Source organism: Anopheles cruzii, chromosome X (genome assembly GCF_943734635.1).
Source record: "Anopheles cruzii chromosome X, idAnoCruzAS_RS32_06, whole genome shotgun sequence".
Lineage (NCBI taxonomy): Eukaryota > Metazoa > Arthropoda > Insecta > Diptera > Culicidae > Anopheles > Anopheles cruzii.
In genome coordinates, this window is record NC_069143.1 from 11346724 (window position 1) to 11374376 (window position 27653).

Here is a 27653-nt window from a genome sequence, read left to right on the forward strand (position 1 = left end):
TTCTTTGGCAAAGTTGAAGCTGAGAACTTAGCCGACATTTGGTTTCAAAAGGATGGCGTTACCTCCCATACAGCGACAGCCACGATCGATTGTTTGCACCGCATCTTCGGACAGCGAATAATCAGCAGAAATGGTGTTGGGAATTGGCCTCCAAGAAGTTGCGATTTGACACCATTGGACTATTATCTTTGGGGGATCGATGAAAGACAACAGACCAGCAACTATTGACGATCTTAATAGCGAAACTTAAATTACCATTGCCGAGATAGGACCATATCGAAAATGTACTCAAAAATAGGTCGACCGAATGGGCTACTCCAAAGCCAGCCGTGGAGGACATTTGACCAAAATTATCGTAAATTGCTCACCCTGTACTTGACGTTCGCAGTTAACAGTGGAACTTCGATTTGCTAAGCAGGGTAATTAGCAACAGCATCATCGCAGTAAGGGTACGCTACTTGCTGGGTGCGCTCAAATAAAGACGGAACAGATTTCGTAATTGTAGTGATTGGTAACGTAAGTAGATTAGCATAAGCTCTTAAAGAAATTAGCTTGGTTGATAGCTCAAAGCAGTTCATTGACAAGCAGATAGATCAGTGCCGGTAGGTATTTGTATAAGCTGCAATATCGCGCAACGAGGGCAAGCCGTTGAAGGTGAGGCCAAAGCGTTTGCCTGGTTTTGCCGTGATTATTGCTCGATAGCACGCAATCGTCCCGTTTGCCATTTCCCAGGCGTAGCGTATTTTCGGGTATGGTGTCACACCCAAAAATATACAAAAGAAAACAGATTGCTGTTGACTATGGATTTTGGTCGGCCATGAATAAACTCGAATATCCAATTTCGGCCATCTACCAACCTTGCCAAACTGGGCCCTCAGAACTGGGTGATGCCACATGCCGCAGGGCCTGAAGATCTTAAGCGGGATTTAGGTCATACTCGCCGCAAACAGTGGAATTTTCTCAACTAAAACCATACGCCTATCTTTGCAATCAGTGCGCCTCGCGGATAAAAATCTCCTATAGTGAGCCCGGAGTTATCGTCGTAAAACATAAAGCGTGGAGATCGAAATACGAGGTTAAGTATGTTACAATTGCTGCAGTAAGGTGCCACGTGTACAAAAGCAGCAAAACGAAGTGGGTCATGTTCTGGTGCGTAGCGTGTCAGTAAATTGGAGAACGAATTTGTAAACTGCGCAGCCCAGATGGAGAAGTAAGATAGTGCGATTGTGCCCGCTGGCAACATTAATTTGGTTTCAAAGTTTATCGCATAAAATTTACTCATCAGAGATCTCATCCGAAGAAACCTTGAATGTTTTTTTTTGCAGTCGCATTAGATACTAAAAGCCCAGACAGTAACGCTTCAATCAAGTATTTTGCTGAATTCCCTAGGAATATCCCGTTCTGGAATAATGGTCAAGGAATTGTGTAAGCAAAGGAGCGATTCGTTCAGTAAGGCATGGTCGTTCCCAGATCCAGATCCCATCGAGGATCTTCGGCACCAAGGAGCACCGGAGCGCAGAAAAGGTTACAGTGACCAAAGTGGATTCGCCCCAATCCCTAAATGACCGTGGATGACACACGGACCGAGATGTCCCGATGTTCTCACCGCACTACCTCGGATAGCACCGGATGGCGGCATGGATGACGCCCGCCAAAAAACGCCTTTTTCTCACCAGGCGCAGGCGCTTCGACCGCCGGTATTAGCAATGGGATTCCACGCGGAATAGCTTCGCGTGCTGTACGCCCCCCACTAAATAAGCGTCGTCCCACACATTGTTGAGCCTTGTCTCCGTTCGCAAAAAAAAAAAAATTAGAACCCATCGAAAAGAGTAGGACCGATGGTTACCAATTGCCGTCGTTGAGCCAGCGAATGACATCGCATCGCATGACCAAACGCAACAGTGAACGTGTGAGCAATAACAGCTCTCTCTGTATCTCTTGTATCAGCAGACAATCGGAAAGAATGAGACGAAATCTATGTTGGGTTTTGACATGCCGTGGACAGGCGCAGGATGTGCATTTCCTGTTTGTTGGCCGTACACTAAAAAGGGTGGAAACATTTTCGAGGTTCCGCCCACTTTCTTGTGGAGTAGCCAAAATTGAGCAACACTTGAAAGGACGACGCCCGCACGAAGCCAACAGTTTGGCGAATCGTTACCGAAAGATATTCTTGGAATTCCCACGATTTCACTACGAGAAATCGCTTCGATATTCACCGTTTATTGTGACGTACACTTGACATTGCACTTTTACCCCGGTAAGCCCGGAAGACTCGCGAATTCTCTGAATTCTCACAATTAGAGAATTCACGAATTCACGAGTTACTGCGGCCTATACGCGGCTTACGACAAACAAGCACGGGTGGCAGCAGCACAATCGCAAAGCTGTCTATGCTGTCTAGTGGATACTAAATTGGTCAAGGTCATCCTTGACCGCTAATCCACTTCTGTCACCCTTTACCACCCAGCAGCATTTACGGGCGAATAAAATGTGGCACAATGAGTTTCCGACGTCCGACTGTCGGAGGGTTCACCACGACAGAGTGGTTGGAAAGGCGAAATCGGTGCTTCGACAGCGAAATAGAACGGAGGACGGAAATGTGGACACGTGAATACAGAATTCCGCAAGGATTCATTCATGACAGTGACACACCAACTTACTGCAACGCTAATCTTCTGTTGCTTTCTGTAACAATGTGCTTTTTTTACGAGAGGAAGAAAAGACCTGAACGCCAACGTTCTGCAATTGTTGATTGGAGTGTTGATTGGAGTGTAGAAGTAGAGTGGCAAAAAGCAGGGTAAAGGCCTGACTGTTATAGAGATCTTGGTGTTCCACTAACTTAGAGTCTTAGTTTTGTTCGATATTTAATCCCAACAGACTCCCCACAAAGCGAGACGGACGTCGGGCAAGTTTTCCGTAGCGCGCCGTAGTTCGTGCGAAGGTCGTTCGTCTCTTTCGCCTGCCCCAATCAATCGGTAAATCCACGCGATAACGCCCATATCCGAACGTCCGAACTGACATCTTGCGTGCCGCGTGGCGTACAGGAGCAACGTCGACAACGGCTGTTCGAACTGGCCGCCCCGGGTTTTGGGGATTTCTTAGTTGGCCTTGGTTCCGATAGCACCACAAGCCAGTCTCTGCCAGATTGTTCCGAGAGTTGTAAAAGTAGCGGCCGAGGAACTTACGCCCGCGGGAGAATTAATAGAGAACGTGCGCTCATAAAATTGTACTACCCGCGCCCCAATACGACGGCGCCCCTTCACGGGTCCCGGGGATTCGGGGATTCCACCGTCGAGCGGCAGATATTCTGCGACGTTTATCTCTGCACTGGTAATCACTGGGGCAACCAGTACCCCGGGGGGAGATGGGGCTGAGAACCGCACGCAGGCACGCAGGCCAGCGTGCGGCCCTTCGTGGTGGCCCCGGGAGTATCCTTGGGACCTTGCGGATGGAGGACAGCCCGTGAGCTCGCCCGCGTAGATATGTTAACCAATGCCACCCTAATTAACGGTCGCCCAGAAACGCGAACCCTGAAACCTCTCTCTACCATGACCCTCTTTCGTGGGCGCGTGTGGGTTAATTCATCGGTGTGTGTGTGTGTGTGAGTGTATAGTATTGTGTTAAAAATAAAGTCGTAAAAAGCAGGGCCCCAATTCAACGCCCGCACACGTGACGAAGGCGAAGTCGTCCGGAGGAAGCTTTCGCGGGGTCCGAGAACGTCACAGGCCGCGCCGTGGAAGATAAAGTGGTCGCCGTGAGGTACCGGGCAGTCGGATTGGCCGGTCCGGTCTTCCGGTCCAGGGCTCTGGGGACTGGGTCATCTGGGAGCTACCTGCTTGACGCTGGGGATAACGCAGGATTGGTTGCGTTTGCCACTACGACACGAGGAAGACATTGCTAGACCGACCCGTCCAAGTCCCGTCCAGGCAGGAGGTCGGCGAGTGACCTTGTAACGGAAAGATTACAAGCCTGCCCCCCCCCGCTCCCCGGCCCCCCCGCCCCACCTCCGCCCTAACTGGATTGCATATTCATTTGTCGTTAACTCACAGACCGCGGAATTCGGTTCCTGTTCGGCTTCGGGCTAGTGCCAAAAGCCCGTCGCAGTCCTGCGCGTCCCCTCCGTGTGTTCGTGTGACGCGATGGTCGGATAGTTAATCGGCGGCCGGCTCGGTCCTCGGTCCGTGTGGCCTTTGCACGTGTCCTGGCCGTCCACATCGGTGTGAGTGCGTCGCGGTCCACCACACCACAGCCGGTCGGTCACTGGGCACTTGGGCTGGGATTCATTAGCATTCGCTGCCTCGCACCCTGCGCGCAGGACACCCCGCGGGGTGGCTACGCTTCGTCCCCCCCCCCCCCCCCCCCCCGCGGGGGCCTGGCTTCGGTCGTGCAGCACGCTCCCGCTCGCTCGGTAGCGCCGTCTTGGTCGTGGTCGGCGTCTTTTTGCTGTTCCTTCACTCGTCGAAAAGCCGGAGCCACCACCGGGAGTCCTCCCCCGATACAGGTGTGGCTCCTTAGCGTCGTTGGTCGCGTCGCTCTCACCGCTGGGGTGGTTTGGGTTTGGGTTTGGAAATGCTTGACCAGCTCACCGGACTTCAGTCTGGTTGTGATCGCTTGTAGGGCGAGTTGAGTGGAGTTTTGTTTCCCAACAAAGTTGCCAATTCAGGTGGCCCCCTCCGTCCGTGTGTTTCTGTCTGTGTGTGTGTGTGTGTGTGTGTGTAGTGACCTCAGGCTTCGCCGTTTTTCGCCCTCGGGGTAAACGCACGCCACGCTGGTGTCTGTCTGTCTGTCTTGTCTGTTGGCTGGCTTGCATCTGGGAACTGTCAAACGGGCGATCCTTAATCGGTGAACGACCCAGACGAGCCACTGGGCGCGGTTTCTCAGTGTGTGTGTGTGTGTGTTTTGCGTCGGTCCCAAACACTCCTTCGAAGAAACGCTAGCCTCACGGCCGCGCCCGTTGTGCACAGATCCGGATGACATTATGACAGGTGCCGAGTAGAGCTGGATGTTGGTCCACGTCCGGTCCGGTCGGTCCCAAGAGGAGCCTCTCCCGGGGAACACACATGGGGATCGGGAATGCAGTTGTCAGCCACAGCCCGCTTGTCAGATTTGTTGTTACTCCCGCATCAGCGAGAGTGAGAGAGAGATGGAATGTAATTCGTAGCATTTCCAAGTAGTCGACCTTTTTTGGGACGAGATTGTTAGCGGCGGTTTTGAGGCGGTTTCTGGCTGGGTTTATCTGTGAGTTGGAACGTCAGCTACCTGACCTCTGTGTGTGTTTGTGTGTGTGTGTCGCAGGCCATCATCCCAATCAAAAAAGCGGCAACGATCAACTGCTTCTTGCGCCCAGGACGCGGCCGGCCGGCCATCGACTTCGTCCGACGTGAAATCGATAAACTGTAGCGTCTCCACAGAACTACATACTAGAAGTTGTTTGACCTCCACGGCTGGGCACGGGCAACGGACTGACTGTGAGGAGGGTATGCGGGGGCCGGGAAAGAGGGGTGTATGCAGTGTTCTTCGCAGTGTAGACAGACACACAGCACACTCAGGCCAGCGATACCACGGACCGACCGGCGTGTGTGACAACCCGTTTGCTGCCTTTAACTAACTGCCGGTACCTGGTGTACTACCTGTGTACTAGCTCTTGCCCCTCCACGACCTCACCCAACGGCGTGGAGGCATCTCAACGATCTCTTCCAGCGATAGAGAGAAAGAGAGAGAGAGAGAGAGAGAGAGAGAGAGAGAAAGAGGGAGAGGGAGATAGTTGATTAGCCCCAAAAAAAGGCCAAGACAAGAGTCCATCGACGCTAGGCGCAGGATACGGACACGGATCACGGACACCAAGGGGGGGATTTCTCTTTCCAGTGGTGCACGGATCGGAGGAATCACGCAAGTTCCGACGCCCGCGTTTTAGGACCCCTCCCCGGAGCCCCTAGGCCCAAGAGCCCAAGTAAGCTAGCAGGTTAGTGACACTACAGCGCTACCGCCGCTGTGGCGTGGCGTGGCCGGCGCTGGACGGGGCAACCCAACCACCGCCGAAACTTCCACCCGTGTGTGTGTATGTAAATAGTACCGTGTGTGTTCGGTTGGTGTGGTGTAATTATGTTGCCTTTCTCCACGGTTTCTTCTCCAATTCTTTCTTCCCGTTTGCGTTAACCTCGACGAGGCTCGACCTCCTGCGCTAGCTAGTAGATTTCTCGCCGCGCTCATCATCAGCCCGCGCCAGTCATAAATCATACTTCAAACCACGCCCGCCAACCCCCACCCCCTAGCCCCTACCATCCGAGGTCCTAAGGCTTGTTTTGAGCGTGTGCCTCGGTCTCAAGAATTCGGCCTCTGTGCGCGTACGCCACGGGGCAAGTAGGAGCTTTAGCGTAAGACCCTGAAGACCTGAGATTTGCGCAATTAGGACTGGACATATTAGACAGTCTTGTGGGCGGTGTGTGGTGTGACGTATGGAGTGCTATATGGAGGGACATTGAACGCCTGAGGGTTCGTGGTTGTGTTGACCCCACGCTTAGGGGGGGTTCTGTGGACCCGATAACCGAGCCAAGCGAACGATAACGAGAACGCAGAACGGCATAGAGTGATAGAGCGAAAGATATTGTAGAGCCTTTAGGGGGGCACCGGTTGTCACGCAGTCACGTCAACACACCGCTACAGAAAGCAACAGCGATGTACCAGAACAAGAAGATCCCTGAGGTAGAAACGGCGAAAGGATAAATCGTCGAAGGAACGATCGAATCGGGACACTACGAAGACTGTCGAAGCAGGAGAAAGAAAAAGGTTCTAAGGTAGACGTAGACAAGTCACGCCACGGCAGTTCCGGTATAAGGGCCAGGTTCGTTCCGTTCTGTTCCGGTTCCATCGCTTCCATCTTCTGGACTTCAGCGCCTGTCACCCTGTTCCCAAATCCATCATCACTCTGCGTGTGACTGCGACGCGACGCGACGCTGCCCGTCGGATCGTATACTGCGTGTGTACTACGCTTACGCCATTTCGTATACCTACCTTTACATCGCTAGCCTACCACTTCTACATTCTGTGTTCGTGTGCTCGTGCGTCTGTGTGTGTGTGCCATTTGTGCGTGTGCTGAGCCCGGGCGGAGCTTCGAGACGATGTTCACTGTAAATATTTGCCTTCTGGCCCCATCAAGTCTTCTACCACACCACATTATCGCCATGCCCTTAGGCTTCGCTCGGCTTACCTAGGCCGTAGAACGTAAACTGCATACGCATACTTCCCCTCCGCTTCCCTTCCGCCTGAACCGACACACGGCTCGGTCCGACTCGGGCGCATCCCGGCTTTATCTGTAGTTGGGACTGGTTGGGCGCAGTTGATCCAGCGTCAAAGTCACGGGTCCTTTGCATGACCGTTGGTATCGTCTAGTAGTAGTGCCCGCCGAACTGCTCATGCTGCGCGTGCTTTGTTAACCCCATGCCTACAACAGCAACAGCTACAACAACAACATCAACAATCGTAACCGCTAGGGAGTGACACGCGTCACCAGTAGAGACCCATCCTGAGTAGGTGTTGTGCTCGACCCTTCGTAGACTAGTGCGTGTGTGTGTGTGTGTGCCTGTGTCCATTCGCATCCATGCTTTACGTTTATGTAAGTACTACAGGAAGTCGCTTTGCGGAAGGCACACAACCACCAAGGCTTCCAGATCCCCACCATCCCTCTGCTTTTTGCTTCTTTTTTCACTCTCTTTCTCGCTCTCTCTCACTCTCTCTTTCACCCTTTCTCTCTCTCTCTTTCTCTCACTCTCTCTCTCTCTCTCTCTCTCTCTCTTTCTGGTTCGCTGTGCTTTCATCTGCAAAAAGTAGCTCATTAGCTAAGTAGCCATCACCGCTTCTTGCAGTTTTTCTTTTTCTCGACTCTTCATATTCGTCAGCTCAGCGCTCCCTCTACTGGTCTACTGGTGGCCAAGCAGCGCGTAATCGGGGACCCTAGGTTATGTTCCTCGGACCCCACGGAGGTTTCCACATATTGGGTCAAGTCAAACGGTGCTCGGTGCTGGCTTTTTTTAAATAAAAATATTTTTCACTGCAGATCAATCGCAATCCACTGACATGGTAAAGGTGTTTGGATTTGGAACTACCGAGTACTTGACTTTTAAAACGTCAAACTTCATTCTGAAAATTGTCAACATTTAGTAAACACTTTGACATTTACGAAGAGGGGAGGCCATACGCTTGCAGAAAGTTGAAAAATCTTCCAAAGTAGTGAGTCTTCGTACTCAGATCATGATTTCTGATCCTAGTTCATCATGATGAATGTTCTGGTCTAGATTGTTGCTCGCCTAGCGTGCTTCGCCCAAAGTGAAATTGTGCAATTCTTCAGAACCCTTTTTTCTACTCAATGCAGCTTTGCTTCGCTCTCGACCGGCAGTGACTGAAGCTGTGGTTATTAAAATAGGGCGCCTGAAACGGAGCAAGTGTTTCAGCAAGAGGCTGTTTACTTGAAGACGTTTACTTGAACCAATATGTCGCAGCGCCAGGGGGTTGGTGGGGCAGATAGCTTTTTAATTGCACGTCAACGCGCCGTTTTTTTTTGTCTTCTTTTTGCTGCCCGTCGACCAACTTTCTGCGCCACGATTAGCGAACTGTCATGGCGCCCGCCATTAATGTCTTCCTACCACCAGGGCGACCGGGGCTAGGGCTGGGCTGGGGCTGGGGTGTTAATAGCGCCTCGCTCGGGTGAGACCTGCCCGAAGTGACCTTTCCCCCCGGGGGGGGCGAGAAGTGGGTTACCTTTTCTCCTTATCGTCTCCTCGCCATCGCCACCGCCGGTGGTGCTGGTGTCGAGAATAAGGCGCCATCCTGTGAGGCGCAGTGATTCCTAATTGCACGTGTATACTATGCGGACCCCCAGGGGGTCCTTCGTGTCCTTCGTCCATTTTATGACTCGCCACCGGGTTTTTTTGTGTGGATCGGAATGACGTGAAAACCGAGCGAAAAGTCCTTGCGTGCGTGCGTGCGTAGTGGTGTGTGTGTGTGTGGGTGTTTGCGTCGCAGTGGGCTAGGACTCAGGGGACTTTTCTTTGTCACCTTTGGTTGGTTGGTCTACATTGCACAGCAGCACGATAAGACGCCGCGTAAGGTCGCGACCAGGTTTCGTGTCGTTGGCGTGGCGAAGAGGTTTCGACGTTTTGCTCCCAGTTTTTTTTGCTTTTGTGTGTGGTTCTGCCACAAGCACAGTCAGGCACCGTGTAAGGTGGCTAAATTTAAATTATGTATGCCATATTTTAACTACATACACACACGTCAACGGCCCAAGTCCAGCACAGTGACGGGGCAGGTGGGAGCCAAGATGTCATGGTCCAAATTTTGTCCGGCCCGCCGGGTCTACTGTGGCCACTTGTCTCGGGCCTACACTCCATAGCTGGGCTGCGGACCGAGGACCTGCCCAATTATTTCGTGGCGTTTCGTGTACTTAAGTTTCGCATGGCCGTATGTTGACACTCACGCGCTCTGTGTGCCGCTATTTGTAGGTTAGGTTAGTGAGTCCGGTCTTGCGCTACGTGCTGTGCTCCTTTTCCTCCCCTCTCTGCTCCTTTTCCTCCCTTCCGCACTGCGCCTAGCGGCGGTCGGTAGCGTGATGCATGGCCTAGCGTAGGTACGTAGGCGTTTTTGTTGCCTTACATATATGTCACCGCCTGGTATCAATTATAGTTTCTAAGGTATTTAAGTCAATTTCCAACCATTTCCCCCATTTCGCTGCGTCAACGTCCCGGTGCCCGGCCTGAGCGGCACGAAACGCCCAACGCCCGGTGGAAGACCGAGGTGGAGAGCACCCGGACCAAGATCTCGGACCCATATCTTCAACTTCAACTTCTCGAGAGAGCTCTCATTCCAACGTCCCCTTACCACAGGATCTGGGCGATGATGCCCAGATGTTGTTGATGGCTCAACAACATTTCATTAGGTTCGCCTCCGGAACCTGGTCCAGACGATTTGAGACAGCGCGACCCACCCGATCCACTCCACCGCGACCACCCAGCTCCCATGGACGTATGGAGACCTCTCAGACTCCGCGGACTCTCATAGGGATTTGGTCCCAGACGTCTCCCATTGACAGACTCTCGAGTCTACTGATTATCTACTACCTGACTCTACGCTCTCTACGGAAGAGAATTTTCTGGACTCTGAACTTTGGAGGTCTTGCCTGTTGGAGATCTTAGCCGAGTGCTCTCCGGGCCGGGCTCGCTCTCGATTGCGAGGGTGCGGGTGGTCGTGCGCGCGCGCGCGCGATGGGGTGAACGCCTTCTGCGCTCTCTTATTGGACTCACTCTAAGCTCGAAAGCTCGAGCTTCTGAGAATGTCTCTTGTGCGTGTGTGTGTGTGTGTGTGTTTATCCACTCTCTTGCAAACTCTCTTGGTCCAGTACTCGAACCACGTGGACACGACTGCTTCCAGTGAGCTCGACGACGACGACGACGACGACGACGACGAGGAGGGCGACGACGACGCGGTCCCGGAACAGGACTCGGAGGACGCGGCAAGGCTTCTACGAGCACGCGGCCACTTCCGGCCTTCGGAGGAACTTGAGCAAGAGGACGGGTTCGAGGGCAGCCCGAGGTGGGGCGCGAGTCGCAGAACCGGAAGTCGCAGGACCTCCGCCGGTCGGCGGGCTGACGGTGGGCACCGCCCGCCCCCCTACCATGCACTAGCGGCGTTCGAGGTCCCGGAGGAGGAGGAGGTCCAGTACGACCGCGACCGGGCCGTGGTACCGTGGGACAGCCATGCGCACAGCCCCCGCACCCGTCGCGTCTGCCGTCGCCGCCGTCGTGCTCTACCGTCACCACCACCACCAGCCGCGCGGTACCGAAGCAAGTGCCCGCCGTCATCGCACCTAGAGCGGAAGGCGCACCTACGATCCAGCAGCTTCTTGGACTTGGAGCACCACCAACACCAGCACCAGCACCAGCACTATTACTATTGCGACGACGAGGACGAAGACGACGAGGACGAGGACGACGAGGACGACTACTATATCCAGGGTCACTACTACGAGCGCCAGCCGCCGCCGCCGCCGCCAACCAACTACTACCACTACCACCATCAGGAGCGCCATCCGAGGCCCGAGTCGGGACATCGCAGGATGGACCAGTCTAGTGGTGGTGGTGGTGCTAGTGACGCTGACCATCCGGTAGAGCGCCCGAATCCGTCGCCGGCCGCCACTACCTCCGCCGCCACCGCATCGACGAGCGAGCTCGCCGGCGACCCGACACGACACGACGCACCCGAGCGCGCCGGCCCTAAGATGGCGCTGACCGCCGAAGATGGCGGCGGCCGAAGCTCGCCAGCGAAGGCCGCTACCGTCGTCGGGCCGGGTCCGAGCGGCAACGCACTGCCCGGTGGCCCGCCAGTAGCTTCGATTCGCTCGAGCACGACGGTGCTGCCAGCCACGAACTCCGCCGACTCGGCCACGACTCAGGCACCGCCTCAACAGCCGCCAGCAGCAGGAGCAGCAGCTGCGAGCCAGGCTCTCGCAAGTGACACGCCACAACCAGTGAAACCGTTGCCGGCCCCGCCACCGAATAAAGGGCGCCCGCCCGGCAAGGATCGGTCTCCCGGAGCGGCCGCCAACAGTAGCAGCAGCAGTCCGCACCTCAACAATCTATCAAACGCAGGAGCCGCCGCCGGACAGCCGCCGGCCACATTCAACCACCAGCACCAGCAGCAGCCCGCCCGGCCACCGAGCAGCCCGCTCAGTAGCCCGCAGGAACCGTCGTTTCCGGCGCCCCGGGGACCGCCACCGATCGCGGCCGGTATCCGGCCGCGCAAGGGCGGCTGGAAGAGCCGCCAGGCGGACAGCGGCTCGTTCGGGAACAACCCGGCTCCCAACGGCGACGACGAAGACCCCGCCACCGCAGGATCCGTGCCCCCGCTGGTCCGACGCCAGCCGATCCACGTCAATCCGGTCATCAACCGTGACAAGCTCGCCAGTGGCGGCGGCGTCGTAGGTGGAGGCGGCGGTGGCGGCGGCGGCTGGGGTCAGCGGCAACGCCAGAACCAGAGCCAGGGCCCAGGACCTGCTGGACCCGGCGGCGGCGGGGGTGGTAGCCGCGTCCAGAGCCCGGCAGCGCCACCTGCTGCTGCTGCGGTTGCGGGTTTTGGCGGAGGCGGCGGCGGCGTCCAGCCGTCAATGGAGGCCGCGTCTGACCCGGCGGCTCAATCAGCAACACCAACGGCGGCGGCGACCACACCAGCGGCTGCAGCAGTCACCGCGTCCGGTTCGGGTAGCGGCAGTGGTTCGCAGTCATCGCAGGTTGCGGCCATCAGGCGGAACCACCAGCAGCAGCCGCGCGGCCCGGACTTGGGGCTGGAGCTGGCCGGTGACCTGGCCGACAGTGTCCCCGGGCCGTCGGGGCTACTGCCGAGCAACCCGGGCGTGCCTGGCACGATCGGGGGCAACCCGCAGTCACGCTACTCAAACCTGTCGTTCTGGAAGGCGCGCAGGGTGCTGTTCTACCGGAATGGCGATCCCTTCTTCCCCGGCGTCGAGTTCCGGTTCAAGCCGGGCCGCGACATCTGCACGCTCGAGGCACTGCTGGACAAGATCTCCGCCCGGATGGACCTGCCGCGCGGGGCCCGCTACATCTTCTCGATGGACGGCGACCGCAAGTACGCGCTGGACGAGCTGGAGGACGGTTCCAGCTACGTCGTCTCGTCGTTCAAGGTGTTCAAGGTGAGTTCGGACCTGGGCGGGACCGGGCTGGGCTGCCGTCCGCATCGAGAGTCCATCGATCGGGGCAAGCGAAACGGGGTCTCCTCTCGGGGTCTGGTGTCGGGGTCTCTTTAATAGCCGGTCTCAAATAGGTCAAGCGCCGACCCTAAAGTCGGTCGAATCCGGTGTTCGGTCAGTCGGCCGAAATGTGACCACCTCCGGTCAGAAGTAGACCAGCGCGACCAGCGACAGTGAGAATGAGAGCGAGCGAGAGAGAGTAAACAATCGGCCAATCTGGTGTGGACCAGGCCTAGCATGCACGTAATAGCGTAATAATGCCCATGACGCACGCGGGAAGTCAAGAAACGGTGCGCCCCCTTACGTGTGTGTGCTCCCGAGGAGTTCCTTGGACACCACACCTTGGACACCTCGGGTCTGCCGCGATGCGGGATGTTTGCCTAGCGAGCCTTTGATTTATGCGACCTGCTGCTCCGGTTTCTGCGACCTGGTGAAACGCTTGGGTATATTGGACCCGTGAGGGGGAGCCCAACTGGGCAACTGGGCAACTGGGCAACTGGGCAACTAGGGTTCTCGGCAAACGAGAACAGGGTCAAAGGAATTAATTGGCCCACCCCACACACACACACACAGCGTGCGCGGCGAGGTGTCGAATTTTGGGCGATACCTTTGGGCGAAAGTAGTCCGCAGTAGGGTGGGCGTAGAAGGAGTAGATTCGTAGGAGTTCCTCGCTCGAAGTCCCAGGCCGCCGCGTGATATAATCGGGGGTTCGCGCGCGAGAGTTTTGCGCAGACGCTGGGCACGGCCACGGACCCTCAAGGTACGGTCCGCCGAGGAACCGTTGGGGGGAGGGGGGGAACCGATGCTAATTACCATTACTTCAGACCCAGTACCCTCCAGCAGCGATCTGTGAGGCCAGGCAAGACCAAAGGAGCAACACGGTCGAGCGGCGTCCCTCGAGAGGGAGCGAGGGCGCAATCGTGCTTGTGTGTGTGTGTGTGTGTGTGTGCGTTGGGCAGCATAATGTGAGGTCCAGGTGACCATGGAACCGTAGTCGGGTCAGTGTACACTGCTAACCGGATGAAAATAGACGTGCGAGTGCGGGTGAGTTTGCTGATCCTGATCCCAATTCTTCCGTTCAGTCAGCTCACAGTCAGACCTCAGGCAGTTGGTGCAGAGTTGGTGAAGAGCCGCCAGTAGCCACACGAGGCGAACTAGAGTATGTCCCGACGTTCCGGCGGGTAAAGCGCAACGAGAAGAACGCGCACTCTTTTATCTCATCCGTTACTCGTCCGTACGTGTCGTTCCAACGGGGGGGGGCGACCTATTGGGCGAACGGATGGATCTGAACAGCGAAGCCAATTGGAGCGCTGCCAGCGCGTGCACCTGTTCTGTGATTGGCGAACGACCGCCCGCTATCGGGCGGTCCTGCTCCTGCACACGCGCCGTGCGCTGCGACGGGTACTCCCGGGTGCGAACCACCAGTACAAAGTTGACAGATGACAGCTAACTCTCGACACCTATGGACGCCACCAGCCACCACCCCGAAAGGGACCGAACGCCTTCACACCTACACCGAACACAGGTGCGCCGGACCCACCTGGGCGAAGATAGCGCCCATAGCGTAATCCAGGCCATCAGACGCAGGTGGTCCAAACCCCTGCCGCTGCCTCTGCAGAGGTAGAGCATTGCGCCAAACGACAGATAATTGGGCTAGCACTTTTCACCGGGTAGAGCCTCAGCAAAATAGTTCAACTGTGGAGGTCACTCAGGGTGTGTGTGTGTGTCCAAATTTCGTTCAGGGTCAATGGAGCGGACCCAGCGGCAGCGGTCAACCTTGTGCTGGCGCGGAATGGGCCAATTTGGGCTCTGCACGGCTCTGCAGAACCGGCGACCGGGTGTGGGGGGGGGGGGGCCCTGACTGGTCAATTATGCGCAACACTTGAGGCTAGGGTCCAGCGGTTGGCCTTCAAACCGCGGGAGCACGTGCTGGACGCAACATTTGGGCGGAATTGCTACCCCGGGACCCTCGGGGGTCAAATTATCACTCATCAATTCCAACGACTCGCTAGACCCCACAAGACAATCGGGGGTGCCGCCTCGTGTAACACTCGTGTCCGGGAAGTCGCGAGTCCGGCCGTGACCTTCGCCGATCGATCCACTTTTTTGGTCGCGGAGTATCGCGCCTAGCATTGCTACCAGGTTCCAAGTTCCCAAAACTAGATCCGGATCCGGATCTCCTCGTGGAACTTCTAGTGGAAGACTTGCGGGCAGTCTTGGGGACACTTGTGGACCCCGCAAACCGGGTGTACTAATGAGCCAGCCCCAGGTCTCCTGGGTACTAACCTCTTGGGGTGTTGGTCTTGGTCGGTTCTGGGGTTCCTAGGAAAATCGATTCCACGCCATGGCTCAAGGTTTTCTGCGCGGTCTACACGCTGGTGGGGGGGGGGCAAGTATCTTGGGGCATTATCAGTGCATCAGTCTTCTCATGACGTGCTGGTGGGTGATGGATGTACCACACCCAAATACACACCGCCGCCACCGCCAACTGCGCGGACATCATAAGTGGACAAAGTTTGCCACACATTTGATCGCTATCGCTTGATGGGATCGAGATTTCTATCGGATGGTTGATAGCTGCCGCCTGCCACCGGACAAAACGATCCCTCATCGCTCCAGCGGACGTGACGGTGCGCTGTATCCTCAACCGGGCCCCGCCCGGGGCTAATTGCCCGGCTGTGTCCTGTGGGCGGCAGGTAACAACCCATCAAACAAAACAAAAAGGAAGAGAGAAAAGGGAGCAAAAAAAAAAAAAAAAAAACGATAAAACAAATCCCCGAAAGACCGAGGCTGACGACGCGTGGAGCGTGTCCTCCGGTACGACCACGACCCGGCGCAAAAAATCCAATTAAAAAAAGCAACCGGGGTGGCGGTGGTTCGAGAAAAAGTTTGAGCCATTTAATTTAATTCATTTATTCAGGGACTTTCTTTGTATGTGGCGCCCGCGGTGTTGCGGGCGCCGAAGCTGAAGGACGAAGGACGGCAACCGAGCCACGCTACGCCGAGGTCGGGTTCCGTTTTGCGAACGCGACCGCGGCACGGCGGCGAGCGTGCCGGATCCGTTACACATATGGACTCACACCACACACGGACAAGGTGTGTGTGTGTGTCTGCAACCCTCCGCCGTAAGTAACCATAATTAGGATGACGTGTGCCGTCGCGTACACGAATTCCATCGTCATCGCCGTCGCCGTCTTCGTCTTCCTGTCTCGGGTCTTCCACATGCAAATTGCGCGGCACGCCGACAACAACTTCTTGGGCCTGGGAACTTTTGGCCCTCGGGCCCCGGGGTGAGGTGTGCCGAGTCGAGCCGTGTGTGACTGGACTAGTATCCGCTTCGTGTCCTTGCTGGCGCTTTCGCGCGATTGATTTTTGTTTGTGGTCTGTGGGTCTGGGGTTTCCCCAAGTCTAGCACCCCAAGAGAGAGAGAGAGAGAGAGAGAGAGAGAGAGAGTTGCGGACAGACGCGGCGCCGTAAGGAGCTGGCTGGCTGGCTGGGTGCCGGAATGCGCTCGTACCTCTCGGTCGCGACACCAACTCTTGGGTGTGGTGTGTGAGGGCATTTTACAGCACTTACTCGTTCGCTGACGTGCTCGCGACGAGGTACCGGACTGCGGTCGGTTCTCCAGTCCAGTCCAGTCGACTGGAGAGCGTGCTGCCAGGCGGACGGTCGCAGGACGAACCCTTCCACTGGCACAGGCTGGCGTTCGACGTTGCGACGTTGACGTGTGGGAGCTTCACACAGTGGAGTCCTAATAGCTCACTGCTGGCTCAGGTGTCTCCAATTTCCACGCGGGTCGTCTCAGTGCGCTCAGTGAGTGTGTTTGTGTGCGTGTGGAGCTCGATCGAACGATGAGCCGGGCCACGGCTCGGAGCGTTCCTCCACGAACCTGAGAACGCCCAGAGACAAAGCCCAGACTGCCGATAGTGCGATAGTTCTGGACGATAGACTCGATCTTGGTCACCGACCAACAGACCAACAGACTGCTCCGGAACCAACGAGCGCCCGACCACCAGCCCCCACCGCGGAACATCTGTGCGGATGATTGACGGCAAAGAGGAGTCGGCGGCGTTCGTGATACTGACCGGCTCGATGTACCATCACCACCCCCACCACCACTACGGCGGTGCCATCGGTGGAAGCACCTACACGCAGGTTCGCATCCGCGGATTGATTGGATCGGTAAAAAAAGCACACCGTTACGGAAAGCAACAGAGATTACAAGGTGTCTCTGCAGACGCCGGCCACAGACCGCTCAGCTCAGCGGTTGCCGACGTATGCCAGGCGGTGAAACAGGTTGGCCAGCATTGAGCATCCATCTCCATTGAGCAGATTCATCTCCAGTCACGTCCAGAGTAGCGTGGGTGACGGCCCCGTCGCCGTATAGCCTACATTCTGGGCTACGGGGTCCGCACGTCCGTCCGTGGGCAGAAAATATTGATCGGGCCGCAGGTACCAAGGCAGCCGTCGTTCGCAATGAGCCCGGCCACTTCCGGGCCGCGGGCGCGCACAGGGAACGTGACAAACCGCAGCCTGTTTGTTTGGGCTTCTGGGCCGCTCGGGTTGTAGACACACACACTCGTGTGTGTGTGTGTAATACAGTGGAAAGCAGAAAAACAATAACAGAAAAAAAAATGGCAATTCCAGCGAAACTGGAGCAGGTCGCAGAGAGGTCCCGCGTTTGGATCTTGGTTGGCCACCATTAGTCGCGCGGCCTACTTGGGCCGGGGGGGGTGGGGTGGGGTGGGGCGAGGTGCAGGGTAGTCGTGAGAGAGTTACGGCAAAGGTAGTACCGGTAACCGAGTTTTACGGGGTGCGGTGCAAAGTTTTGCGACTTACGTTTCGGTCCAAGAGCCGAGCGAGCGAGCGAGTCCAGGCTGGGACTTTTCGTCAGGTATTCGGGGGGAGGGGTGGGACGCGTGCTGCCCCCCCCCACGAGAGATCTACTCTCTGTACCGGACTGACGTATTGGGGTATTCGCTTTGTGTCCCTGTACAGCCGGCCAGCTACGGGAAGAAGAATGGTGTGTGGTACGCATCGCCCGGCAACCAGGGCTGGGGTATCGGTGCCGCCGGTGGCGCTACACCCGCACGGCTCGGCCGCAAGCCGTCGGTCACCGAGGTGGACAACATGGCGTCGGGGAGCCTGAAGCCGAGTGCCGGGCGTGTGATCCGCATCATCAACAGCCACGACCACAGTGTGCAGGTAAGTCGACTCAGACACGGGTATCTGACAGCTGTCACGTGATATCTGACAACTGACTGATCGGACGTCTCGCCTCCTGCAGTGCCGCGTGCTGCTGAACCTGCGCACCTCGCAGCCGTTCGAGGAGGTCCTGGAGGACCTCGGGCAAGTGCTGAAAATGATCGGAGCCAAAAAGATGTATACCAACAACGGTCAGGAGGTGCGCAGCTTCTCCCAGCTGCGCAACGAGTTTGCCGAGGTGGAGACGTTCTACCTGAGCAACACGCCCTCCCTGCCTCTCGGGGCGCTCGGCCCGGGCGTGATCCCGCCGTCACCCGGGCGCCGCTCGCGCTCCCGGCTCGGCGGTTCCATGCCGGACGACCTGTCGAAGACGGCCACGGCACGGCAGCGGGCCCGCAGCAAGAGCCGGCCGCGTGTCCTGTACGTGCCGGAGAATGAGCTGGTGCGCGCCTCGTCCGACTACCCGCTGCTGGACGCGATGAAGGAGGAACCCACCCGCATCACGATCCGCGGCTTGCGGCGCACCTTCTACCCGCCCATCCATCATCCGCCCATTGATAACGCACCGCCGGACAAGAAGCTCTCGCTCTTCTGGGTGTAAGTATCGCGGACTTCGCGCGCAGTCCACAGTCCACTGACAGTCCTGACACCCGGCCTTCCACAGCCACGGCTACCGGGGCATCGACTCGAAGCGTAACCTGTGGGTGCTGCCCTCTGGCGAGCTGCTCTACTACGTGGCGGCCGTCGCCGTGCTGTACGACCGGGAGGAGGACGCCCAGCGCCACTACACTGGCCACACCGAGGACATCATGTGGTAGGTAGCGCCCAACGGTACTTAGCCCATTAGGCTCTAGCTAAGCGCTCCCACACATCCCACACAGCATGGAGGTGCACCCGTCGCGGGAGCTGGTCGGGTCCGGGCAGCGGGCGGGCCGGGACCGAAAGTCGCAGGCTCACGTCCGCATTTGGAGCACCGAGTCGCTGCAGACACTGTACGTGTTCGGGATGGGTGAGCTCGACTCGGGCGTCATCGCGGTCGCCTTCTCGCAGCTGAACGGTGGCAGCTACATCCTGGCGGTGGACGCCGGCCGCGAGAGCATACTGTCCGTGTGGCAGTGGCAGTGGGGCCATCTGCTGGGCAAGGTGGCGGTAAGTATCCGAGAGGCTGGCCCGGCCACTGGACTCCGGGCGGAGACCTAAACCGGACCTTGCTCTATCGCTCTTTCCACAGACCCTGCAGGAGGGCATCTGGGGCGCCACGTTCCACCCGCTCGATGACAATCTCCTCATCACGCACGGCCGGGGACACCTGGCTTTCTGGCACCGGCGGAAAGATGGGTTCTTCGAGAAGACCGACATCATCAAACCGGTAAGCAGAACCGCACCGCTGTCTGTCTTGGCCAGAGCTATCTCTGACTAAAACGCGAGTCTCGAGATGTTCCGAAATATTCTTCCCCTAACCTAGCTACCTGGAGAGTGCCCTTGAGCTACCTTGAAGTCCAAGTGTTCTTGTACATTTTACAATATATTAAACTACTTGTTGCGTCGTCGACGTTTGCGTCTGCGTTACCTAGATATAGTAGATTACTTCAATGTGTCTACGGATCCAGATCTTCGGCTATGTGATACTAGGCCAGGATCTGGTCTAGGCAAATGGGCTTATAGTCGATGACCATTCTCATATATCCGGTACAGCCGGCCAGGACCTTCGTCACCTGCGTCCAGTTCGAGCCAGACGGCGACGTCATCACGGCCGACAGCGACGGGTTCATCACGATCTACAGCGTCGACGCGGACGGGGCGTACTTCGTGCGCATGGAGTTCGAGGCCCACAACAAGGCCATCGCCTGCATGGTCATGCTGTCCGAGGGTACGCTCATCTCGGGTGGCGAGAAAGACCGCAAGATCGCCGCCTGGGATTCGCTCCAGAACTATAAGCGCATCACGGACATCAAGGTACGGTACGGGGTTCCGTTTGAGAGGCTAGATGACTAATCAGCCACCTCGCTCGCTGGACTGACAGCTGCCCGAGTCAGCGGGCGGCGTACGGTCGATCTATCCGCAGCGACCGGGGCGCAACGATGGCAACATCTACGTCGGCACGACGCGCAACAACATCCTGGAGGGATCGCTGCAGCGGCGCTTCAACCAGGTCATCTTCGGGCACGGCAAGCAGCTGTGGGCGCTGGCCGCTCACCCGGACGACGAGGTGTTCGCGACCGGCGGCCACGACAAGTTCGTGGCCCTCTGGCGGCGCCAGAAGCTGATCTGGACGACCTCGGTCGGGTACGAGATCATCTCGCTCGCGTTCCACCCGTACGGTGCGGCCCTGGCGGCCGGCAGCTCCGAGGGCCACCTAATCGTCATCAACGCCGAGAACGGGGCGACGATGCTGACGATCCGTGTCTGCGGCTCACCGCTGAACGCCGTCGAGTTCAACCAAGGTAGGGACCAACAGGACCCACAATGTTCCAGGGACCATACTCTGACCACATTTTCTTTCTCTCTCTCTGTCGTGGTAGTCGGCGACATGATCGGCATCGGGTCACAGAACGGCAGCATCTACCTGTTCCGGGTGTCGCGCGACGGCTTCTCGTACAAGAAGATCAACAAGATCCGCGGCTCGCAACCGCTGACGCACCTGGACTGGAGCTCGGAGGGCAACTTCCTGCAGTCGGTCACGGTCGACTTCGACCTGCTGTTCTGGGACGTGAAGTCACTGTCGCCGGAGAAGAGCCCGATCGCGATGAAGGACGTCAAGTGGATGACCAGCAACAGCACGGTCGGGTTCCTGGTGGCGGGCCTGTGGAACAACCGGTACTACCCGGCGCCGGCCAACACGGTCGTCACGACGACGGCTCGCACCGCGGCCCAGGACCTGCTGGCGTCGGGCGACGCCGACGGCTACCTGCGCCTGTTCCGCTACCCCGTCATCACGCCCCGGGCTGAGTTCACCGAGGCGAAGGTGTACTCCGGCACGCTGGCCTGCCTCAAGTTCCTGTACGGCAACCACAGTCTGGTGACGGTCGGCGGCACCGACGCGTCGCTCATGATCTGGGAGCTGACCGAGGAATAGCCACTGTGGCCACCGTGGCGTACCGGGATCGGCGTCGGGGGCACTGGGGGCGGCGGCACCGCCTCACCATCAGGTAATCCTCACCTCAGCACCGCACCGTTGCACCACACAGCCCTCGTCCCCGTAGCAAGCCATCTTCACCACCACCACCATCATCATGATCACCATCATCATCAGTCCGAGTCCGAGGTCGAGGTCGAGGTCCCGGGTGACCCGGGTGGGAGCGCAGTGGATGACAGCCTCGCATGGGACCACCATACTGCTGCTGCTACTACTACTGCTACTACTACTACTAGACCATCCACAAACGGTACAGCCGATCCGCCATGGGTATTTATGCCAAAACCGCTCCAATCTACCAATCCACCAGAATGCTCAGAACAGCTCCAAAGAACCACCACCAACGACACGCCCTGTAGCTACCTCTACAACAACACCTCGTAGCTCTGGTCCTGTTCTTCTTCTTCTGCAATCAAACCATGTCTTGCATGTTTAGTACGCAGCTCCGCACCAGCAGTAGGTTTGGTCCAAATTTCATTCCTTGCCGAGTCCAATGTCGTCCAAGGCACCAAGGGTAATATACTGAGCACACCTCCCTATATCGAAGGTCTACGTCAACGTCTTGACGTACGACGTAATTTTGGGTAACTTTTTGGGAATATCAACGCAGTTGTTGTTGTAAAAGAAACTTGCCCGTTACTTTTTGGAACTTGGCAACTGAAGTACGGCATGCCTTCCGATATCTCGTCCAGCTGTCCGAGCTCGCTCGCTCGTGGAGATCCCTTAAAGCCTCTCAAGCCACTGTCACACGTTCGCTTCGCTTAAACGGTAGCGTCGCATAGTCCAAAACGATTACGATTAATCAGCACCCGGAATTGGTTTGCATTCATATTGTTTACAGAGCAACCGAAGTAGCGTGTCAGCGTCAAAACTCGACCACCATAATGCAAAGCAAATGATCGGAATCAACTATCCAATTGGAAGGTTAGTGTCCAGTTCGGCAAAGCAATTGGAATGTAGAATTTGTTACCGTACCGCGATGTGGCCAGTCTCGGCAGCGGGAACTGGTCAGAAGTGGCCGGATCCACAAGCACCACGAGCTGGGGCCTAGTACGGCACACGTGCGCTCTGTTGCACCGGGCTGCTGCTTCTGCTACGTATTGGCTTAGGTTGGCAAATTGGCAGACAATTTCTTCGTACTGTGTTGTAACCTTTGGTGGCGTCTGGCGCTCCCACTGTACTCCGCTTCCACTACTACCTTACTTACCACTACTTAGTTACTACTTATTATTACTACCACTACTACCACTACTACCACTACTACCAGTATCTACTCTTCTGATGGCCGGTTGCGACCACGGGTTTCGCCACTCCTAAGGGGCTTTCAGGTTGATGAGTGGCTCGGTCGTACGCGGTCGATCACTAGTACCAGAGTAGTATCTGCTTCATCGCTTCGATCACCCTCTTTGTAGCCCTCGCCACCGATTACCGATCGACCGATCAGAGGTCGGTTCAGGTTTCTCAATGGACTATCTTTCTTTTTCTTTCTTTTTCTCTCTTTCTCTTTCTCTTTCTCTTTACCTTTCTCTCTCTCTCTCTCTTTCTCTCTCTCTCTCTTTCTCTCTTTTTCTCTATTTATCTATTTCTAACTTTTTTCACTTTCTCCTTCTGTTGTCTGTTTTCGACCTGTTTTTGTTTTATCCTCCATATTTGTTTCTTTCTCAATTTCTTCTCATTGTTCTCATTATTTCTATCACACACACACACACAACACTTTGACTTTGATTGGCGCCACTACGTTTTCCTTCGCTCTCTTTTTCGTTCGATAAACGTTGCACATACACACACACACACGTCCCTCTGCCGCTCTGCCCGTCTTCTTCTTCTTCTTCTTCGGTTTGCGCCACTCTCACCGGGCACCGGCTGGTTCGGGTGGCCGAAAGGGTCGATCCCGACTCACCGGACGTCCTCTTTTTGTGCTCCTTTCGCGCAGGGCCCGGATCCCAGGGACCGCTCGTCGTCAGCCGATGGTACCGCGGCGGGTGAGGAGAGCTGCCGCGAGGAGAGCATGGAGCACGATGGCGGAGGCGGGCGGCGGCAACAGCAGCAGCGGAGGAGCCGTTGTCGTCACCGACCACGTTACCGCCGGTGGGTCGCCGGTGAGCGGCAGAGCCAAGGAGTGGATAACGGGGGCCAGGAAGGGGACGCGGAGGGTGAGAACGAGTCCGGCGACCCAGTAGCAGTAGCCGGCGCTCGAACCGCGATCGGCTCCAGCGGCACGACCAGTCGGAGCCGCTTGCGGAAGATCCGTTGGCAACGAACCCCGGCTGGCGGGATGGTGCGACGGCGGGACGCCGGTAGCAACGGGCATCAGCCCACGTCGAGTAGGCCACCTGTCCCGGTGACCCATCAAATATCGCCGCCCGGCGGGACCAGCTCCGCCAGTACGCCTCCCATCACCACCGTGGCCGCCATCATGTCCACCGACGACGATGAAGAAGCCGGGGTCGAGTATGCCGTGCTGCTGCCGGACTCGTTCGCCATCTTGGATCGTTCCTTCTAGTCTTGTTACGGTGCGACTACTACCACGAGTACCACCTCTTAGCCGGTGCCGGTTAAAAGCCATGTGTTCGCAACCCTCGCCCTGTCTCTCTCTCTCGAGAGAGAGAGAGAATCATTTGTATGCGGACCTGGATCTGGACCTGGACCTGGACCTGGACCTGGAGTCCCGAACAACGGACCTGGAGTCCTAACGCTCCAGTTTCTAGAGCTATCTCGGCGAAAGGTAGCGCTCGTGGCGATGGCGACGACGGCCGCCCCGGACGACACACTGCTACGACGTCCACACCACTCTAGTGATGCCGGCACCCGCCACCCATTCCATTCAACGCTGTCTCGCTCTCTCTCGTGACAGTTACCTCTACACACTGATCTAGTTCCGCACAATTACGAGTAATAGGTAAGTTAGACACGACTCCCGGTAGCGTGTAGCGTGTATCCACACGCCGAACGCACACATAGGCACGCGCCCAATATACACTATAAACATATAGAAGAAAAAAATCCTAGAGGTGCAACGTAGCGACGCTGACGTAGAGTTACTCTGACCGTGGTTGAGGATAGATACGTACTGCCACTAGTATCTAAGAGGTTAAAGCACTCCCTTCCCGCCCCATCCCCCACCCCCGCCTGTTCCAGCGATCCTTCCGGTTTCAGATCTCACCACTTCTCCACAGAATTCCCAGAACAGTTGCATCCCTCCTGATCGCACCACCAGGAATCTTTGGAATTTTGTACTACAACTACTACTAGAGCAGCGCAGAGCAGAGCTCAGTGTTGCCCCCTGTTCGGAGCATGTATCAACCACACTGTGCACAGTGCAGTGCATCATCTCACCCCCTGTTGGTCTCTACTACTAGTCTGTACTGTAGTTTGTAAGATAGAGAAACTTTTGAAAACTCTTGTTACGGAATTGAATTGAGTGAATTGTAACGACTAGGATAGCTACCTATGTGGAGTCGTGCCGCATCGCGCGGCACTCGGCATAAGATATGGTCTACTACTACCACTACTACTACCTACTACTACTACTACCTACTACTTAGTGAGTGCACATTTTTTAAAACATTTCTCACCCGAGGCCGAGCCGAATTAGTGACGGAAACGCCTGGCTGGTTGGTAGTATCCTGCGGGCTATTATGTATGCGTTGTTGTTGTTGTGTTTTTGTGTACTTCGTACTAAGATCAAACCCAAACTCTTTGCACATAACCCTTTGCGCCCGGTTGCCTTGGCTTGGATGCCTTGGAAACCTTTGGAAAGCAATTTTGTAGTTCCTTTTTGTATCTCTTCGGTGTCTGGCTTCGGAAGTGGCTTACCTCTAGTATATAAATATTCCAACCATTAATGAATAAACCAAACGCAAACTAAGATTTAGACAAAAACAGTAGACAATTTGTGCAACAGTAGGTAGAGTGAGAGCAGAGCAGTACTGTGAGGCGCACCCGGCCATTGTGTGGGCTTTCTTTGCGTACGCAACACCTAGCCAGAACTTGCCGTGACGATTTGTTTAGTAGCCACAGCCACAGTGAGCGACGTGAGGTGTAGGTTTGGTCTCCTCTCGATTCAGGGACCGGAGTACGGTCATGTGAACTGCCCGTTCGGACATAGCGTGCATCGTACTGCATCACGCGCATTAGTGCTTGTACGCTTGAATTTGGGTTGTCACGATGCAACTACCACTAGCGGTCCCGGTCGAGCAGTCGAGGGAAGCCCCGCTTACTTTAAGTATTACCATACTCCAAGAAGAACGAACCACACCCCCAACAGTCGAAGAGGTAGAATAGAGTGGTGTTTTGTGATGTTATCCGTGCCGCGCGCATCTTGAAGGCGCAAAGACTACTGTCACCACACACACAGAGGACCAACCGTAATAGCGATACTGGATTCGGTTCCGGACGATGCTCGGATTCGGACACCGAGAATGAAAGGTGCCGGACAATGTTGATGGACATCTCTTCAATTTTTTCATACTTGGCCGAGGAGAGTACATTCAGTACAGGGCTGCAGCCTTTTTTGTCGGAAGTCGGAACGGGGTTTTGTCGGAGACATTTTGTGCGGACAGATGACCGATGGAAAGGGGGCCGGTTCGACCAGCATTGACTATCAAAACAAAAAATGCAACCAGGAAGAATCCAGGAATGGAGAAGGAACAAACAATCTAGACATATCACGACGGGCGTTCCCGCTGGCGTAGTCTGTCTGGGCACCTTTGGGCTTTTGGGTTTGCAAATGAATAAATAAAAAAACTCTGAACGGTAGCAACGTTGTAGCGGGGATCCCTGATTATACTACTTTGTGGAGGACACTCGCGGGAATGAAGTTTAGGGCGCACACGGTGCACCGTGGAACCTCCGTCCCAAATTGTCTGATGTTGGCGTGACGAGATTGGATCCTTTTACTATCTGTCGGTGCCGAAGCGGAAGAGGATGAAGAAAATAAAACTGTCTTGTTAGTTCAGAGGGCGCTGTAGATTTTGGGTAATCCGGTGCAACAGGGATCGAGTAGGACAACGTTTTTTTGTAGAACGAACACACTTAAAATACAATCACACCCAGGACCCGAAGGAACCGGCTCCGTGTTTCACAGAGCGAAACCGACAGTTGACTCGCGGCTGCTGCTTGCGGCTCCCGGATATGTTAAGCATTTATCGATACGGTGCATTTGGACACATTGAGCAAAAATAAATGAAATAATGCCACTGTTTTCGCTACCCACTAGAGGCAAGCACTACGAATGACATCCGCTCATTTATTGCCGCCCGAAAAGGGATTGGGTTGTATTCGAAAGAAGTGCAGCTGGTGCATTCACTCTCCCACACTACACAACATATACACACCACACACGTATACTCAACAACAGAAACCCAAGAAAGAAAATTGCCCGATACCAACAATCACTTGTAGTACGGAACGGAAATCGGTCTGATTGCAGACGAAACCGAAACGCACCACCCAATAGAGCAAACGAAACATGGAAAAGAACGCGCGCCATGCGAACAAATACAAACCACTCTTTAAAACGGAAACATGTTTGCCTTATAAGTCCTTATAAAAATAAATATATCAGAATTATATTAAGTTTAATGCTCCCAACAGCGCTGTGTGTTTCATTGTATGCGCTCGACTGTGAAAGCTCTCGTTGGTAGGTAGAGTTTCCCATAAATTGCTCCCGGCTGTTTTCTTCGAAAAATGTTTGTATTTACTTATTCATCATTTGAGTCCCAATGCCTTTCTCCTTGCGTTGCGGGGCAACCATATGCCAAAGGCACTCGACGCGTCGCGTTGTACACTAAAACACCTAGTTTAGCGAAAACAGAAACACGCAACGTGCGCTACTTACGAACGAAATTGGTGTAACACTCGCATGAAGTTTAATTTTACTCCTTTTACATCGGCTCGCTCTGCCTTCCGTGGAAGGCGCTAATCATTTGTTTGTTTTGCTCATTTTCTAGCCTACCCCTACAGTAAGATGCCGATTTTCCTATTGTTGCACAATCGCTCCCGAGCTCCCGGTTGGGGCATACTGTAATTTTGTTGTAATTGCTACCTCTTATCTTACTTTAATGCACGCTCATTCTTCTGCGAGGATCGGGCGGCGACTATCTGACGCGTCTACACTAACGTGAGCCACTTCAAGTAATCGGGTACAGAGTGGTATTGGACAAAACGTTCGCAACTCAATCATGCACATTCATAAAACTGGTCCATTTGATTCAATATTGGCACAATAATTTTGAGAAAATAATCAACGCTGATAGTAACAGAACTTGTGTTTATCCTGAACACAACAATTGACACATTCGAGATCAAGATCCGACAAACAAAATTGGTTTTCAACAAAACAAACCGTTTCATTAAACACAAGACAAATTTACTTCACACAAGAGGCAAATCATTATTTATTAATAGAAGATTAGTTTGAAATATGTCACATTTTCGCTACATTCGGGGGGATCATTGATACGAGAATAGAATTTTAGCACACAACAAACTCCACTTGTTCCAAATCAATGAACAGTGCACATCTCAGTGCACTCCAAATGCGCCGAGACATTATTAACG

The 27653-nt window shown here is 55.4% G+C and overlaps 1 protein-coding gene across 1 annotated transcript; it reads left to right on the plus strand.

Annotated features, from left to right (window-relative positions):
• The first annotated feature begins 1409 nt into the window (after positions 1 to 1409).
• On the plus strand, positions 1410 to 21032 carry LOC128269945 (echinoderm microtubule-associated protein-like CG42247). Its single transcript, XM_053007351.1, has 11 exons — positions 1410 to 1425; positions 10818 to 12065; positions 12186 to 12694; positions 17750 to 17956; positions 18039 to 18553; positions 18621 to 18770; positions 18838 to 19105; positions 19188 to 19325; positions 19652 to 19912; positions 19980 to 20400; positions 20479 to 21032. The coding sequence occupies exons 1-11, from the start codon at positions 1410 to 1412 to the stop codon at positions 21030 to 21032; spliced, it is 4287 nt and encodes a 1428-aa protein (XP_052863311.1).
• The last annotated feature ends 6621 nt before the right edge of the window (positions 21033 to 27653 follow it).